The 20,154-nt window shown below is 41.1% G+C and overlaps 1 protein-coding gene across 1 annotated transcript in view; it reads right to left on the minus strand.

The window, feature by feature from the left end:
- Positions 1 to 3,793: 3,793 nt before the first annotated feature.
- Positions 3,794 to 20,154, minus strand: part of LIN28A (lin-28 RNA binding posttranscriptional regulator A) — a 32,359-nt gene continuing 15,998 nt past the window's right edge. Inside the window, exons 3-4 of the mRNA XM_026676134.2 lie at positions 7,368 to 7,552; positions 3,794 to 4,166 (exon numbers count right to left, since the gene is read on the minus strand). Coding sequence (XP_026531919.1) covers positions 3,953 to 4,166; positions 7,368 to 7,552 — 399 coding nt within the window. The 3' untranslated portion in view covers positions 3,794 to 3,952. The remainder of the gene's footprint in view (positions 4,167 to 7,367; positions 7,553 to 20,154) is intronic.

A 20,154-nucleotide genomic window follows, 5' to 3' on the forward strand; every position in this document is an offset into this window, starting at 1 on the left:
TTAAAACACATATTTTGCGATTGGTTGTGGGCTATACATGATGACTGGGCATATATATAAATTTTCTAAATTAATTAACTTTGGAATTCACACAAGATGTTTAGCTTCCCATCCCAGCTTATCCATTTACGTATGCCTTATAAACAAGACCCATTGTCTTGAAGAAAGATAGGAAGATTTTGTTTGCTGAAAAGAAGAGATGCAAAGCACATTGTTATCCATCAACTTTATTTATTTCCAACATTTTCCATAACTGGTATAAAACTGGGAACGGGGAGAGAAAGATGCAGTGTTGGGGATTTCCAATGTCACTGCAAGACATAAATCAGCAGGAAAGCTGCTTATTTGGACAAAGTCCTGCAGCCAAGACATTCCCCCCCCCACCCCCAAAAAGAACCCAACAATTGCCATGTTATTGCCACCCCCCCTTCCCTCCCACCCACCTATCCACTTAATTAAAATTCAAGAGTTTAACACAAAACAAGCTTTGGTTACTAGCAGTAAACATGGAGTTACATTCGTTTTGTCTCGCAGGACACAAACATGGAGCCATGCAAGAAATGGTTACCCACCCACCCACCCAAACCCCAGTACATTCAAATTCCCCCACACCACAATGACCCTGAGTGCGGACATGGCTTTACCCTGCCTGCCATTCACACCATTTACTCTTTATGCATAGTGTCCACCACTTTCCAAATTGTAGTCTCATTCCTTGTGCCAGACAGCAATTTATTTGTAAGACCAAGCCAAAGGACTTTTAAGACATTTCTTTCAAAATGTCCAAAATCTCACCCCTTCCCATTTTTGAAAACAGAGCGATGAAAAGCTACTGCTGATGCTACCCAACCTCACTACAATGAGTTCCAAAACATGATTTTCCTTTCCATTCAATGCTCTTACAGATAAATCACCGTTATACAGAAATCCAATGATCTCAGTTACAAGAGAGATGGGGAGAGGGGACTTCACCAGCTCTCACTTGGCAAATTACAATAAAGTACAAAGAGGGAATCCTATCCCCGTATCTCTGGTGCAAATACCACCCCCTGCTTTGGCTATTTTTCTTAAATTTGTAAACAATAATCCAAGAAGAAATTGGGAAGAAATCAGACAACTTTACATGAGATATTTACACAGACTAAACACCTAGAAAGAGGAACAGTGTCACTTATCCTTTTTCTTCTTCTTAATAAAAAGCAGATAGAAAACTACAAGGTGCCACAATCTAAATTTTGGGCACAGCCTAGGGAAGCATTCATTCTTTGACCAATCTAGAGCAAAGTAACTTACATAATGGGTTCTATTGTATTTGACACCTATTGTCATGAAAAATTATCCTGAGGTAGATACGGTAGTTTCTTCACAGCAACGTATCAAAATTAACCAGCTGCATATTTCTCACCATGTCACTGCCACTATTTCTGTGATGGGTGAGTCAGAGGAGGAATTACATGGAAGTTTTACGTTGTTCAGCATCTCTTGAATTGTATTGCTCAGTTCTGTAAGCCCCCAAAACACATTTAGTTTTCTCTGTTCCACTTAGATGTTTTTAAGAGTGCTGCATGCTAAATTCACCCCTTAGCAGCTGCTAGAAAGCTGGTTACTTTGATATCAAACAGCAGATCCTACACAATTTCCTAAGAAGAGCAGAGAAGAAACCTAGGAACTTGGGTGCTCCAAATTACAATTCAGCATCCCAGCCAGCACAGCTAATACAGCCATGATTTATCAACATCTGCAGTGTTACATGCTTTCACTTGCTGCCTAACCAACCTAACTCTCCATCTTTGCAGATCCCTTCCTGCTTGAAATATCAAATCCAGTAGGCAAGTCCTACCATTCAGCAGAGTGAGGTGACATCCTTGATCTGTGGGTTTGGGGCAGAGTGAGAAGGTAGCAAATGAAATATAATTTCTCTTTTCTTTTTCTGATAAAAATATGGAAAGGAGAGAGGGATTTTTTTTTTTGTCTATCTCAAATACTTCATGGGGCTTGGAATATAAGACATCCTGACCTGGATGAGTGGGAGTGTCTGCTGATATGCCTGACACAGCGAGTACATTTCTCTACTTTCAAGAGGCATCAAGGTTTTCTGACCAAGTTTACAGATTCTCTGTAATGCCTGAACATTACACGAAACTGACAGGTAAAGGATAATATGGGTCTGGACTCTAATAATGCATGACCAAGAAATTCTGCTTGAGATGAGATGCAGAAATGGTCAATGAATCAAAAGGCTTAAGGATAGGTAGAACAGAGAAGGAGATCCTATCAGGCACCAAAACTATCCTGGGATACAAATTGCATCACCAATATTGTGCACAGTTGTGGGATATCCTTTCCTTTGGCTTGTTGGTCCAAGCCAGTCCTTGGAGAAACTTTTAGCTTATGCAACTTTGCGGGGGAAAGGAGGGAAGCCCCACAGAAGTATCTCTATGTGGAGCACTTTCATTTGAACTGTGCCACAAATCCTTTTACCTTCACTTGTATCCAAAAAAGGGAAAAAAAGAAATCTACTAAAATACAGCATTTAGAAATATCAATGCACTCACACACAAATTGTAAAAATTTTTAAAAACGGAGGCTTTCTTATTCTTTGTGCTGTTAAACGCTGATCCATTCAGCCCCAGAGCTGCCAAGATTCTTCCATCCCTGAGATGTGTGAAAATACCTGAGAATAAATTGCAGAATCGTGTCGGGTTTTTTTTCTTCCTTTTTTTCCTCTTAAAAGTTTAAAATATACAAAAATACAAAACGGAATATTTATACTTTTAAAACAAGGGAACATTTCCCCCCAAGGAAAAGCAAAATAACCCCAAACAAACCCAAAGATACGTCATTCACGCACATCATAGTGCAGATTTTTCACATCACGGCTTCAGAGCAGAGAGGTCCACCCACCCTCCCGCTTTTCACACGGCAAGTCCAGCTGTCCGCGGGAACAAAATAAATTAAAGGCAGAGCTACAGAAATTAAGCTGGGCAATGGAGCAGCAGTTTTTATCTGATGACTGGGGTTGCCAAAGTAAACACATATTTAAACTTAGAACCCTTGTCCTCAATTTAGTGAATGAAAAATATATAAGGTTGCATGCACGGCAATATCAGATGTATGCCCAATTCAAATTTATATGTCTGTTGTCTGGGTATTTGTGTGTGTGTGTGTGTGTGTGTGTGTGTAACATCTGAATTAGCCAAACAAGCACATGCAGGAAGAAGCATGGCTATACCACTGCATGGCACAGTAGATAAACAGATCTAATCCTCCAGGTTTGTTTTGGCAGAAATCAGACTCCTGAGCCTGCCAATGCTCCTTCAGGTCCCATAAACATCTACTGTTTGTGGTTCTTACTTTTTCCTAACAACAACAAAAATCCCAGTTCAGATAGGGAAATGGAGGGGGATTCAGTTATTTTCGGTTAAGAGAGCATGGAGTAGGGAGTTTGGGGAGCCTGTGTCCCTAAAAGACTCTTCCTTCCTTGAGCCTCAGATTGTCTTAGAGCAGGGACCCTGCCAGTTATTTTATTTGTATTCCAATGATCTTGTCAATGTGTGAAAATGACATATACACACACACACAAACACAGACACACTTAACTCAAGTACAAACACATCCTGAGATCCATAACTTCAGTTTTTTGTTTTTGCATTTTCTTGTTCTTCACTTGGATTGGTGAAGAAAGCCAAGTCATGAAGGTACCTTTGGCTTTTTCTTCCAATTTCACAAAATTGAAGATTGCTTAAGAAAGGGATTCCTCAGATTCCACACCCACTAAAAGGAGAAAAAGGGTTCCCCCTTCCACTCAAGTTTTTGCCTTTGCTAAAGATAAAAGTTGCTGCTCTCCTGCCCAGTGCTTGTTCACCCATAGCTTGGAGCCAATGCTGTTCTCTGCTCCCATTTTGGCTGACTTGATACCCTGAAGCCGGTCAACTGGGCAGATTTCCAGAAATCATTCCCTGGTTTCAGGAAGAAAGGGTGAGCTGTGCATTTCTTCCTCCTCTCGGAAGTACGGGGGCTTTCCCTGAGAACTGGGTGACTGCTGCGTTTTGACTGGGCAGTTGGCCACCATGTGGGCGATGCTTTGGCAGAAGTGGCATTTCTTAGGCTGTGGAGGGAGCTTGCATTCTTTGGCATGATGATCCAGGCCACCACAGTTGTAGCATCTGGGGGAAAAAAGAGGAAATCAAGATGGGAGGGGAAATCAGGAAGGTTATTCCACGAAAGCTGTAGTTGTCTGTATTACCACAAACTAGCCAAAACAAAGGAGAATTATATCATCCAGTGTTAAACCCAGCAGAGTCCTAATGACTTTGGCTGATATAAATAAAACCTAAACAAAACCAATGTAATTACTGAGCCAGGGCCTTACCAGGAAACCTCATAGCACTCTCTCTCTCTCCCTCTCCCTCAATGATAAATAATAAATAATATAAATGATAAATGATATCCGTCCATTTACTCGAAGCCAAGCCGTACTAAACGCCTCCAATACAGGAAACACAATGTTGCCAGCCAATCAAGACCAAAAAACACTACAAAACAGACAGAAGATATTAGAAACACCAATCAAGCAGAACACAGCAAACTCCAAGACCAAGAAACACAGACCAAGACTCCCAACCAATCAGGATGAAGAAAAAACCATTCTAACACAGCAGTAGGCTAGCACCATATTTAAAACAGAAATGGCTGTGAAAGCCTGACTCACAGACGAACACTATACAGAAACCTGATGATGGCAGATGAGATTCTGCCAAAACGTTGCTACAACTTTAAAAGCACAACTATAATGACATGAGAAAATACCCGAACAAAGCTGAATACCACACACACACAGGTCTTGGCATGTTCTGGTCTTTTCCCGTGTAAAATTGAGAGCATCCTGGCAACGTTTCGACGAGGTATATATAGGGAGACGGCAGCTCCGATCACACTTTGCTCGCACAAGCACGAAGCTGAAAGCACCAGCCTGAAGATTGCAAGTGGGACCTCGTCGAAACGTTGCCAAGATGCTCTCAATCTTACACGGGAAAAGACCCAAACAAGCCAAGACCTGCATATATATATAAAATTTATTTGAAAACATGTTAAGAATATCTGGTTTTACAACCAGACAGCTGAGAGATTTTTGTTGGCCTTCAGGTGTTGGGACACTCCTCAGCAAATGGGCTATAATTCAGCAATAAAAGCACTACTATTCCATGCATCCATCCTTCCAACTGTATTATGTCAGTAGAATAAGTGGATTCTCTTAAATAGCCTGGTGCCCATTTAAGATATTAGAGAGCCAGGAAGCATAGATGACCATGAATCAACCAAGGGTGTGGTCTAAAGGCTTGTGTTTCAGTTAGTAAGACTTATCAAGCTACCAAATCACCCCATCTCATGGGTGTGTGCACACCTTGAACCCTGAGCAAGTGGGCTGAGTTCATGCAAGCTGCTAGCAAAAAGGCTAAATTTAACCACTTAGTTATGCTATGCCAAATTGCCAGATCTGTAACAGCCGGTGTAAGATAATCTGGTGTTTTCCAGATGTGTTAAGAATGCAACTCCCACAGCCACTATGATCTTTAGAATAACTGGAGGGCACGTGGCTGGGGACAAGTATTATCAGATATATATTTTTCCATGTATTGCTGTGGAAAGACTCCCTGATGTTCTCTCTCTTCCTAGGTTGCCCAAGGGATGAACTGCTGTTCACGCAGCCCATCCTGCAAGCACATGAATGCTAACGGGTTGGTCTATTTCTATTCAGCTGATTTGTATGTGTGTGTGTTATGTGTGTGTGTGAACTCTGACCTCTTCCTTTGTTGCCCTAGGAATCTGCATCTGCCATTCACTTAAAAAGCCAAAAGGAAGCAACTTATGTGGAAGAAGGAGACAACTGCTGGCCCAGCCTCCACCAAAGGAGGGTAAAACTGGCTGGGAATGATGGAACATATAGTCAAACACCTCCAGAGTGCACTAGATTGGGTGAAGCTGAATTAAGGCAACTAATTAAAGCAAGGTGATGATCTTTGTGTAGGCATAGCCACATATGTTAGAGCCATAGTGGTGCAGTGGTTAGAATGCAGTATTCTGGACTGCTCAAGGTTGACTCAGCTTTCCATCCTTCCGAGGTCAGTAAAATGAGAACACAGATTGTTGAGGGCAAAATGCTGACTTTGTAAACTGCTTAGAGAGGGCTGTAAAGCATTATGAAATGGAATATAAGTCTATTTCTAGCATGCTGGATCTGAAAGTGAAAAGGGTTCCAGAGGGCAGGGCAAAACATCCAGAGCACTGTCTGCCATTCCTTTAAAACAAGACATCTCTAAGAAACCAGACCATTCAAATGACCAATCAATGAGAGAACCAATCAGCTGCTCAGAATTTAAATATATCTCCAAGAGAACAACCAATCACACGGCCAACTGACCACAGTAGCACACAAGACATTTATAAGCTAAAGAGAATAGGACAAGAAAATCCTGCTACTGATGTTACCTTGTCTGGAAACGAAACCTTCAGAAAGTAAATTAAAACAAACTTGGAAAGCAAACCATGACCAAAATCTAAAACCCAAGCTACAAGCATTTTCTATCATTACAAACATCTCTTCTCCCAGGCCTGCACTGGCGTGCCTACATGCCTATTTACCATTCCCATCATGCCAGAAGACATCGGGCAACTGAAATTGCTCATTTATTTGATTTTTATACCACCTTTATTTTCATAATAACTCAAGATTACAATGAGCATACCTAATGATTCTTCCCCTTCATTATTTTCCTCACAACAACCATGTGAGGTGAGTTGGACTGGGAGAGAACAACTGACCCGAGATCACCCAGTCAGCTTTCATGGTTAAGGAGGAACCAGGACCTTAACCACTAGATTCAACTGGCTCATTATCTTATTGTTCTCATTATCTTGCTGAGAATGTCAGATGTCAATATTTCTTCCTACTAGCATTAAACAAATTTCTAGCTCTCACAGTGATGGTGAAAAATGAACATTATTGGAAACTTTAGAAGGCCAAGCAAGGTTTTATTGTTATTAGCTATCTTGAGTACTATATGGGTGAGACAGAATCAAAAAATGAAATAAATAAAGAATGCCTGCATTTGCATAATATGCCAAACTGCTAGAAAGAAAAAAGAAAAAAACATACATCTTTTAAGGTTATGTGGAACTTAATTCAAACTTAATTTAAGTTGATTGTTGTTTCTTTTTCCAGTCCAAAAAAAACCCCCACTCTTACAAAACTGATTTCTATACATCCAATACACAGAATATCCCTTGCTTTTCCAAGCTTTGAAACTTTGTTGTTTAAGTCAAGAGGTTTCCGGACTCACTGAACAAGTCCCTAAACTAAGCCTTACCTATCTCCTTTCGACCTGCGTTTCTGAAGGTTTTTTCCCTTTGGTCTCCTTTCGCTGCCAATGCAGAAAACTCCTCCAGGGCCAGTGACTCGGATGGACTCCAAACCTTTAGAGGATTTCTTGAAAGTGAATTCAACTGCTTCTCCTTCTTTCAGGCTGCGGAAACCTTCCATGTGGAGCTTGCTCTGGAGTCCAGAAAAAGAGCGGGAAGAGCAGTTTAGCAATGAAAAAGAAATTATAAAATACTGACAAGCAAAGCAGAGAATGTTCAGGTAAAATCAATCATGCATTTTCACTGAATGTAATACGCATATTCACCCACAAACTTGCAAGGGATGTTTGATTTAAGTAACTAAAGTTTTGAACCACTTGCAAAGGCCACTCCATTGATCATGGACTGGATATAAAATACAAGTTACAAAGCTTTCTCTGCCCAGAAACACAGTTGGCACGCTGAATTATTTTCATGTATTTTCATATTCATTGTGTTTTTTATTGATGTATTTTGATTAATACATCTGATTACAGAATGTTTAATTCTGAACTCAGAATACTCCAAGGGCTATTTTGAGCTAGTTGAAAATGTAGGGAACAACACAGAACTCTGAAAGACCAATAACACAACCCTAAAAACAAGTCTTCTAATATCACTGTACACAACCAACTATGAGAACTATGTAACTATGTATACCCCTCATTGAATTTCTTCTGGATTTTCATGTTCTATTTCAAAACATTATCTGAAAGCAAACTGAATCAGACCAAGAAAAGTCCATTCCATGACACTGTCATGAAGCAAAACTTACCTTTCTCAAAATACAATAACATCAATTCAGAAATTTCTCCCCATGTTACAAATGCATCCTTATACCTGTGTTCAGGGGTCAAGCCCAATCTGGTACATGCCTATGAAAAGCAACTGCCATTGCATTATAGGTTATTAAATAATATAATTGAAGGGATGGAAGGTACCAAGATTATCTCTAACCCAACATTTCAGCAACTTGAAGATATTCGATTTCAGTTCCTAGAATTCCTCTGCACCAGATGGCTGCCTGGGGAATTCTGGGAATTAATATCCACACATCTTCAAGTTTTAAGGCTGAGAAACAGTGATTCAGCCCAACCTCTCTAAAATGCAAGAATCCACTACAGAACCAGTAACAGAGGGCTAACCAGCCTCTGATTAAACAGCTCCAGTGAAAAAGATATCATCACTGAAGGAATCCATTGCTGAACACTTGCATTATAAGCAATTGTTCCTGACATCCAGCCAAAGTCTATTTCCTTTTAATTTAAACACATTATTTGTTGTGTTTCTGCATCAACTCTTCAGAAATTATCCCCTATCGTCTACATAACAGCTTTTCAGATATTCAGAGACACGGTCTCAACTTCCTGCAGTCTTCCCTTCTCCTGGCTAAACATACCCAACACCTCTCACCATTCCTTTGAAGTTCTCCCTTCCAGGACCCTTTATCAGCTTGGCTGTTCTTCTCTAGACATGTTCCACTTTGTCAGTGTCTTCCCTAAATAGTGGTGCCTCAAGCTGAATGCAATATTCTAGGAACAGTTTGATCAACACTGGAAAGGAACTCAACGGAGCTTAACCGCACAGAATTACTTATAGGACTGCAATTAAAATATTTTCATTTTTCATGGAGGGTGGGAAATTTATAATCCCTGAAGATTATAATCCCTGGAGATCTGTCTACCCCACTGATTTGACCCCAGTCTCCAAAGGAAACCCACAGTAGTCCTTGTACTATTTGGTCAATTTCTGTCATCACCTCCCCACTGTGATCCTTATCTCCCCCCTCACCTTTATATTCCCCTCAAAGCCCCCCTAGGTTATCAGCTTTAGATTCAAGGCAAAAAAAGGCTTTGAAACACAAGGGGGTGCCCATGAAGAACTATCAGCAACTCCTTCAAGCAGCCAACACTCGATACTCAGGACTCAGAAGGGTCTTGACAGAAGTTGAGTACATAGGGCCCTATCCAACAAGATGCAATTCAATGGTGAAAAAAGTAAGGAACAGCACGTAGGGAGGAAAAACCAAATGCATAAGTATAGAACAGGAGATACCTGGATCAACAGTAGTAACTGTGCGATAGATCTAGGTTTCTACCACTTAAGTCTGAGCCAGTAGTGTGCTGCAGCTGCCCAAAAAGCCAATGCAATCCTGGGCTGCCTCCACAGAGGGATAGTACCAAAATCATGAGAAATGATAATACCGCTTTATACTTCATGGTGAGGCCACATTGGGAATACTGCATTCAGTTCTGGCCTCCAATAATAAATACAGAAAAGATGCTGAGACCCTAGAAAGTGTGCAGAGAAGAACAACGAAGATGATAATTTAGTCTGGAGGATAAATTATACGAGGAACAGTTAAGGGACCTCGTCTATTCAAAGGAATGATTAGAGGTGACATGATGGCTGTCTTCCAATAAATGAGAGGCTGTTCCAGAAGAGGGGGTTGACTTATTCTGCAAGGCAGCGGTCCCCAACCTTTCCAACGGCCTGGCGGAGGTGGAGGTGGGGAAGAGGAAATGCTTTTGCGCATGCGCACACAGCATTCACCAATGCAAATTTGCACACATATGCTTGGCCACCACTTCCGTGCTCCAGTTCCGAATGGGATGTCGCCCGATACTAGGCCACAAAATGGAGGCTGGGGAACCCTGTTCCAAAGCAACAGATGAACAAAAAGTAATGGGTGGAAGCTTATTTAAGAGATCCAACCTAGAACTAAAGAGAATTTTCCAGACAGTGAGAACAATTAATCAATGCAACAGCTTGCCTCCCCAAAGATGTGTATACTCCATCTTCACTGGAGGTTTTCAAGAATAAGACTGGACAACTGTTTGATTGAGATGGTATAAAATCTCCTGTATTGAGCAGGGGGGTTGGACGAGATGACTCCTGAAATCCTTTCCAGTCTATGTTCTGTGCTGCATTTTTCCCTTTGCTGCTTCAATATAATCCTGGAAAAATATTTGATGTCAAGAGTTGCAGACCAATGCTACCTAGATGTCCCTGTGCTTCTGGGAACACTTTTTTTTTTCTTTCAAAAGTGCTGCATGGCATCCTTATTCAGATTTTATTAAAAACAGTCAATAAGGTCATTCTCTTAGCCTTATGGTAATTACTCAGGAGTAATTCTGATTCTATGTAAAAACACATCTGCAGCACCCGAAACAATCAGAAGCTGTATGGATGTCCACAGACTCTAACCAATTAAAACTTAATCAGCTTGATTGGAAGCCTCCTTTGAACCCCCTTATTTGTTTGAACCACAGATCAGGTCTCTAAAGACACTCTCCTAACACTCCTCCTAATTCATTCTCAGCTATAAGAATAGATCAATTATTGTTCTATAGTCCCAGGAGCTCCGAGAAGACCCCTCTGAGGTCTTCTTCCCTCACCTCACCCATTTTTGGAAGCTTTTTCCTAAACTGCTTGTTTCATTTCTAAATTCCACAACCAAACTTTTCTCAACTTTCACAAAGAAATATTTATTTATGTGTATTTTTGTGCTGGTCAAGTATGAAAGTGGAATGATAAATCAAGAGCTAGTTTCTCATACAAATTTGATCATTGATATAATGAATTCCTGTGTTATGTTTTTTTTTGGGGGGGGGAGGGTGTTGTTCACTGCCCAGAGTTTTATTAGTAGATAAGCAGTTTTATATATACATACCCGAAAATACCCGAACAAAGCTGAATACCACACATATAAATACCCGCGAAAACATAAGATATGTATATGTAGATAAGCAGTTATATCTAGGGTCGCGGTGGCTCAGTGGCTAAGACACTGAGCTTGTCGGTCAGAAAGGTCGGCAGTTTGGCGGTTTGAATCCCTAGCGCCGCATAACAGAATGAGCTCCCGTTCCTTGTCCCAGCTTCTGCCATCCTAGCAGTTTGAAAGCATGTTAAAAAATGCAAGTAGAAAAATAGGAACCACCTTTGGTGGGAAGGTAACAGCGTTCCGTGCGCCTTGGTGACCACAGAGACATCTTCGGACAGTGCTGGCTCTTCGACTTTGTAACTGAGATGACTACTGCTCCCTAGAGCCGGAAACAACTAGCATGTATGTGTGAGGGGAACCTTTATCTTTACCTTTAAGTAGTTATATACATTTGCAAAATAAATAAAAAATAAAATACCTGCTATATCTTTTCCAACATTTCTTAGGTAGAAATAATGACCAATGTATAGTAACAACAAATGACAAGATGAAAAATGATTTTTTTTCCTGGAATTGATAGCACGTCAGATAATACATCCTCTCAGTAAGAGTTGACAAGCAAAAAAAATAAAATCTAACTTCAACTTAAGTTGACTTGTATCAGTTAACAAATTGATAAAGTAATAAAAAATAATAAAGTAACTTCCATGTAGAGTACCCGCCATACATATAACCAACCCTCTGTAAAAAGGTAGGGGGGATCCCTATATATAGTACATAACATAACCATGCACTCTTTATATAACCCCCCACTAAAACTGCAGTTGTTTCCTCCCCAATATTAAGTATAGCACCTTAGGCCAGTTATGCAAATTATCTTACATTATTCCAGATCACACTTTACCCCAGGGAGCTAAGCACATAGTTTAATAGAAACCATATGCTTGGCATGCCCCAAATCCATATTTAAGTCCAGCTCTTGTTTTAAAAGAAGTAGATCATCCACAGTTTGAAAACCTTCTGCTCTCAGGGCTGTGTTTTAACCCAGGGTCATTTTTTGCAGAAAGTTGAATTAAACCAGGAGATTTGCATCTTCAACAGTTGTACTAAAACAGGGGTGTCCAACCTTGGTAACTTTAAGATGTGTGCTGGCTGGCCAATTCTGGGAGTTGAAGTCTACATATCTTAAAAGTTGCCAATGTTGTCCATCCCTGAACTGTACTAAATAATAAAGAAACAAACAAATAAAAATAACACAGAGAGACACACTATGTCAGGGAAACAAACAAAAATTAAAATATCTTGTGCAAATTCACAAATCACTTAAGGTCCAGGGTCTGGTGGAAAAGCTATTTTTTAAAGTTTTTCTTAAAAAAACAAAAACAAAAATCAATCAAACAAACAAACAAACACCCCAGCACATCTTATACATTTTTACTAGAAGAACTGCACAACAACATGATATGACTTGTTCTGACTTGGCCTATTATACAAATGCAATTACTGTATCCTGTAAATCATAATTTATGATTTAGTATCTTGGAAGAATTTAGCCAGTTGTGACTTCTGAACGTAACATTTGACAGCGTTCAAAAGTGCAAGAAACAAAGCACTTGCTCCAAATTTTAAAAACAGTGCTGAGGATGAGAAACAACTTCAGAGCTAGAATTAAATGCTTCATTTCCCACAAATTTATATATAATACCCTGAAGTCAGTTCACAAGTACGGGTCAAAATCCCAGTGAAAGGGATTATCATTCCCAAAATTTGATGCCACTATACTTAATTTTGGTTGTTTCATTCGTTGCAAGTTTCCACTGGTTTAGCTGCCATAAACTCATAATAATTATCTCCTACCAGCAGGGCAATTTATACTCTCAAACACACACGTACTATTAAAATGAGCTCTATGTATATCCTTAATCCTTTTGGGAGGGGGAGGGAGTGGAATGGCAGAATTAATAATCTATCCATGCTGCTCTGGCCTGAGTCATTTTCAAGCCGGTTCAGGCTGTCCCTTCTGGGTGTATACAGGCCATCTGCTGCACACAACAGAGAAGAGCAAGCCTTTTCTTTCCTCTTGTCTTTCATTCTTTTTTTTCCCTTTAATGAATGGAGCAAACCCCTCATTCACGAGTTGTTCAGTAACCCAGGTCAGATGATGGCACTTCCCTGGGGCTCAAGGGTAAGCAACACCATATTTAAGAATACCGAACAGCAGCACAATACACTACACTACCTGAACTACACCAGTTTGGCATTTCCCAAATGGATGCCCTCAACTGCGATGGACATAACCTGTTCACTGCCCAGAGTCACTCTTTAAGTGGTTTTAAAATTTGATAAAGAAATAATTTCCAAACTGCTGTCATGCGCCCTCTAAAATTTCCCATCAAGTTGTAACTTTTAATGAAGCAGATTGTATGAGTGGAGGAAAGGGGCGAAATATGTGAATTACATAACATATATTACATAACATACATATTACATAACAATACCTTCTGCATTTCAACCATATCATGCACCACTCATTAAACAAACCGTTCATATCAGAATGTCAGCCCCAAAGTCAACAATAATCAAACTTCCAGTGTTGTACAACCAGACTTATTAGATTTTTAAATGACCTGGCTGGGTAAACATGCTAATATAGTAGAGGAGGAGTAATCATATTAATTGTAATGCAATCTCAATTAAACTGGATTTAGTTTAGATTTTTTATCCTATTTGCCTTGGCCCTGTCAATTATTTGGTGTGCAGTACAACCTTCAAAAAGACAAAGCAAAAAAGTGTATTAATTTTATTTCACTTCATTTTCTAGGATTATAACCACTCCAATTGTTACTGCCCTGGAGTGTGGGGTGTGTGTGCAAAAAGCCCTAGCCGTGTGTAGTTTCTGAGCCTTCCACTTTGCTCTAACTCAGGGGTCACCAAATTTGGCAACTGTAAGACCTGTGGACTTCAATCCCTTCATGGTTGGCTGAGGAATTCCGGGTGCTGAAGTCCACAAGTCTTACAAATTTGAAGTGTTTTGCTCTAACTCGAAAGTGGTAGATTTGGGGGTTATTTGCACGCTGCAAAAGAAAGGAGCAAACCCTGTGACTCACACTTTTGAAATAATTATCAGGCCACTGACCTCGGTGCATCAGCTAATCAGTTTATTTAGGCAAGACTCTCTCTCTCTATAAAAAAACATGTGAGTCTAAACATGAACTAGATAAAGCTTCAACAATTTAAAAACTTGAATATTCATAATCTCGGTAAAGATCGACAATTCTATCCCCTGATGCTTGTGGCACTGCACGATCCCTCTTTGATGTCAAGCAGCAAGATTCAATTAAATGATTTTCAAATCCAATGGAACAGATCATTCATGCCACAGCTGCTTCACCACACCTGGAATCTCGTTCATCTAGAAGGGAGGAGGTCTCCATTGTAGTGGCACACAGCTAATATAGTCACTCTCTGAATTCTCAATATTTTGAAAGCCGCTTAAGAATTCCAGGAACTGCAGATGCAACACATCTGAAAGGGCTATGAACTATGCAGGAACAAACCAGAAAAACAGGCTCTCAAATGGATATTTTTGATGCCTAAGTGTAATCACATGTAAATTTGACTCCCTATTTATTATCTAATTCGTTCTATCTGGTATGCTAAAGACTCTGCAGTGCAAAATATTTTCTTTTGGTTCAGGATTTGGATTCTCTACTCCATTTCCTGATTCCTCTCCAAGCCTCTTCCCAGTATGACATCCTGATGGGGCCATTTAACACCCCCTCCCATGTAAATAGAGATCAGTAGGTGGGCCCAAAGACTCTTAAGAATGCTGCAAACCACTCTCCTTACAATTTTGACTAAATAACAATGCAAGGGACCCCACCATCCAACACAAAGAAAATAAGAAATAAGCCTCTGAATTAAGCTTGCAAATAATTATGACTTCCATTGTTTTTCCTAGCACAGATTTCCTACGCTTGTACCTTCTAGGTATATTGGGATAACATCATTTCCAGCCCACTAATGGGAAGGGTACAAGTTTGGGGAAAGCTGTGAGAAATTACCGTATTTTTTGTACTATAAGACGCTCCAGACCATAAGACGCACCTAACTTTTGGGGAGGAAAACAAGAAAGAAAAATAATCTGCCTCTGCTTCCCAGCAATTTGCCTCCTTGCAGCAAACAACCTGGTCAGTTTCAGCACAGCCTGGTTTAGCACAAGCAGCTGATTGGCGGCTGGATCGTGGGGATCGCCATTACCCATTGCCATCGCCATCTCTTGCTGCCTCTGCGCACCCCATTTTTGGCCTCTGTGTACCCCATGTTCAGCCTCCACACAGCCTATTTTTGGCCCACGACGGGGATCGCCACCTATCGCTGCCAAGCGGTGGCAATCCCCACCGCCTGGAACAGGCCAAAAATGGGACACACGGAGGCTGAAAATGGGGCATGCAGAGGCAGAGATAGGCAGCGACAATCCCCACAGCCTGGTATCAGGGTTCGGACAGACGCTTGCTCTTGAGTTGCCACCTGGTGGTATTCCAGAAGGCCGATCCAACTGTCAGTCAGCTGCTAAATCAAGGTGTGCTGAAGCTGACCAGGCTGTTTGCTGTTTACTGCAAGAAGGCAAATTGCTGGGAGGCGGAGGCTGAAGGGTGGGGCCAGCGGGTGGGCGGGGCTTCAACAACATTCGCTGCCTAAGGCGCACAGACATTCCTACCCACTTTTGTGGGAGGGGGAGTGTGTCTTATAGTGCGAAAAATACGGTATGCTGTGTAATGTTTTGTGGTAGAAAACAGACACGCCTTTGTCTGCAAACACCACCACTGTTCACACATTGATTAATGTTGCTTGCCTTGTACTTATACTATTACTGCACACTGTTAGAGAGTTTTATCTGCTGGCCGTGAAGATGCATTCTGTATTCATACCGACTGCTAAATAATCTCATGTATATGTTTCTTTAGTTTTTTTTTGTTATTACATTCTTCCAGGATGTTTTCCATCTCCCAATCTATGTTTCCTATCTTTTTCAAAATCAGCTGAAGTTGGCTAATGTTCATTCAGATGCTCTTTCAGACAAGCCACATTCCCCTAGAGCAGGGGTCTTCAAACCTGACAGCTTAAAGACTTGTGGACTTCAACTCCCAGAATTCCTCCTCCAGTCCTGTTAGCTCAGGAATGCTGGGAGTTGAAATCCACAAGTCTTAAACTTGCCAAGTTTGAAGACCCTTGCACTAGAGTATCCGAGTATAATGCATGGAGAATTCACCCAGTGATTTGATTCTTGCTATATACAAAGTACATCCACCAAAGTGGTTGCTGAACAATTTTGATAGATATACTCATGTGTGTGTATGTACATGCACAAGTGTGGCAACAAGCAAATCAGTTTGTGAATTCTCCTTCAGGCTTAATCTCAAATAATTCAAAAAGATACTCTGGTCTCCTCTGCCATATTGCTGTTCCACCTCCTGCAATTTAGATCAATTTGCTTTTAATCACAGAGTAAAACAAAAGTTTCCCCACAAATCAGCTTTTCCCACAGAGTGCCTTCCAAAGACAAAACTTTCTTTATCCATTAGAGCTGCATTTCATACCAGGGGAGTATTGTCTTGGTAAATCCTTTTTAGCAGGTCATTACCCTGCCTTTCTGCCAAAACTGGCTTCCATTTTTACAAATATTCACACAACCTACCAAATCTTAAACCTTGGTGTACAAAACATCAATTGCATTTCCATGTATTATCATCCCCAAACAAACCACATTGCAATGATGTGTAGATGACAGTTTGCCTAGCTTCTGCTGAATGATAGTTTAATTTAGCATCATGCCCAATTTTGTGAACTTTTTGCCACGACTGTTAAGTGAACCATGCGGCGGTTAAGAGAATCTGCCTTCCCACATTGTCTTATTATTCCTACCATCCAGAATAGTGTCTCTCTCAAGCTTGGCAACTCTTTAAGATGTCTGGACTTCAACTCCCAGAATTCCACAGCCCATATACTGACTGCGGAATTTTGGGAATTGAAGTGCAGACATCTTAAGAGTTGCCAAGCTTCAGAAACACAGATCTAGAAAAATGAAACAAAGCTGGTGCTATTTTCAGTTACTCATCTTGTCCACTACAAAGAATGTTCCTTCTCAGAAAACCTTAAGAGGCTTCTCATAGACCTTCCCCAAACTATCTTTATAAACAAATCACACACCCCATGATCACTATGCTTTTTCTTTACAACAAGAGCACAAAGGGATGTTCAAAAATAACTGGCAACAAAAACAAGATAAAAATCAAAAATAAAACCGTCAGGCAGACAATTACAGGTAGTCCTTAACAATCTGTTCGGATGTGCTGGGGATCATGTGATATTCGTTCATAACCTTCCCAGCAGGCTTTGGACAAGCAAAGTCAATGTGGTAAGGCAGATTTGCTTAATGACTGCACCATTCGCTTAACGACTGCAGTGATTTGCTTAACGGTGGCAGAAAGGTTGTAAAATGGGGCACAACTCATTTAAAAATGGCCTTGCTTAGCAACGGAAACTTTGGCCTCAACTGTGGCCATAAGTCAAGGACCACCTGTAAAAACAATAGAAATATCCTACACTGTTTTGGTGCAAAATGGAGCTTTCAACGGGTTTTAGTGTGTGACCCCAGAGCACTGGCTTCCTCCTCATATTAGTTGCCTGTTGCTTCAATTTTAGTTATGTGAGAACTGGCAAAACTTTCCTGGCGGATTTCAAAACAGGGAGACCCACAACTGAGACAGTTCTGCTGGCTGCTGGTTCCACCTTCTGGGTCTACCGCAGTGGTCTAAATCTGGGTTAATATTGGCAGAGACAAACTTTTAAGTGTTAAGAGGCATTGATAATCCAGCTCAAACCCACCGGAGTTTCTACAGATGGACTTGTCCACACAAAGTATCTCCCAAATAGCCATTTACATCGAGGTCTGACACCAACATGTCTCTGATAAATATAGATGATTGGGGGGAGTTAACACCATCCGCCGTCCGCTTACACCAACGCCTGCCTCTCTCTTGGCTGAGTGAAATACTGCTGTTTATTTTGAGGAGTGCTTGAGAGATTGGTCAACCCGCCCCCACCCCCACAAGCAATCTTGTCTTCCCTTGGGGAACAAGGGAGAGAAAATTGCAAGGAAGGCTCCTTTCCCCTCCCCGGCCCTCCCTCCCTCTTGCCCTGGGTCTTTTGAAGTGACCTGCAAAAGAAGCTGGTGGTCTTCAGAACATCCCAAGCCCTCCCCGCTCCTTCCCAAAACACACACATTGTTCGAATTCCTCTGTTATCAGATAGGTAATCAAACTGAAGCCCCATTGAATTAGTCAAATAGCCCCCTTGCATCTGAAAGGAAGAGGCCCAAAGCCCCTCATCCCGGCACACCACACACAAAGCAGGAAAATTCCCAGGCCATCTCCAAAAAAAAAAAAAAAATTAAAGGGGAAGGAGAAGGAAAAAAAAAAAAAGGAGAAGGAAAAGGAGAAGACTAAAGTTGTCCCTGTACACTGGGAGGAGGAGGGGGGGGGCATTCCTGAAGCCCTGAATCTTTGGTAGAGGGCAGTCCACAGCCCTTGCAGATCTGTCCCCATAGCAGCAGACCTGCCATCCTGTTTAAGAACCCACCGCAGGATTCTCCGACCATGCCAGGACAACCAAAAAGTATGTTCGGTGGGGATTCAGTCCAATTTTATAAACAGGGTTTTTACCCTAAATACAGACACCTTATATCCCAGCAGCGCTGATTCATTTCCACCACTGGAATATTGCAATGCGACCAAGGTTCTGTTGCAGTTGCACTGGCTGACAGTACCCAAAATATGCAGGGATCACAGGGGAGAGTAGAACCAACGCCCAAAGCAGAAAGCACAGACTGATTAAACGTTGGGAAGAGTGTCACCCATTGGCCATTTTCAGATCTAAACCAACTGAATGATATTGACTGCCCCCCCTTACTGTTCTCTCTTTTGCTGCCTCTGCGGATCTCAGTGAAGCTCCCTTTGTTAAAAGCGGGGCTAAACAAACACAACATCCAAATGCAATATTCTACCATCATGGCAAACATGTAAGTGGCCATGGCAGAAATAACCTTCCCACCATAAATTCTCTCACTGGAGACTGTAAATAAGCAATCCCTCACAATCCTGATGAAATTTGAACAAGCCAAAAGCATTTACAAGATGTGTCCGCACAAGCTTCCTTTTCCTCACCAGTTCCAAAGAAGGATATAAATGGTCACCTCCAGCTTTATTCACTGATTCTGGGAATCCTTATTCCCACCATACCAACATACACCCAGGTCAGAGCTGGGCATTCTCAGCCCTCAAAATTGGTGCTTTGTTTTTTGTTTTTGTATCCCTTGGAAGCACGCTGTTACTGAAAACAGGCAACTGCAATGGAGGCAGCAAGATATATTTTAGCTAATTACACTGATGGGGAAGAAAGGAGATGCCCCACAAAACTCTCCTTTAATAAATCCGCTAGTAAAATTCAATTCGTTTCGCACAATGGTAGTGTCTGCTGTTGTCCTTCAGCATCACATAAGTGTTAAATGCAGTCTTCACCCACAAAACAGTCACTCCGCCTCTATTTCAAGCCAAACAGTCATGTAAACTACTGATATATTCCTGATTCCAATTTCTTTCTTGCCTATAAATTAGCCTGGCTAACTTACAAGCAGGTAGTAAACACGCCTGCAAATCTTGTCCATTTTATCTGCCATGTTCCCTGTTCTGCCTGATTGTAGAGTACTTTATCGGAAAAAATAATGTTTAATAAGAGCCTAAGAAAATGCTTTCAGAGATAGTTGCCCACTGGTTACCTAAATGATTACCCAACGCTCTGCTACTCTTCTTTGTCTAAAATGCCCACATCAACACTACAGTAAATACAGAATGGGGGATTTGCATTTTATGAAAGAAACTAGATTCTGAAAATGCCGTGTTCATGCCATACATTTAAAAAGCTCCAAAGGTTAAATCTGATTGGTGTTTTCGGTTTTTGCATTTTTTATGGTTTGGCCTGATATGCAAACTCAGCTTGCTTACTTTGTTTATGGCTCAATGTATCCTACATAC

This window comes from Notechis scutatus, chromosome 8, assembly GCF_049901735.1.
Source record: "Notechis scutatus isolate UNSWTSFEM ecotype Mainland chromosome 8, rNotScu1.2, whole genome shotgun sequence".
In the NCBI taxonomy this organism is placed as follows: Eukaryota; Metazoa; Chordata; class Lepidosauria; order Squamata; family Elapidae; genus Notechis; species Notechis scutatus.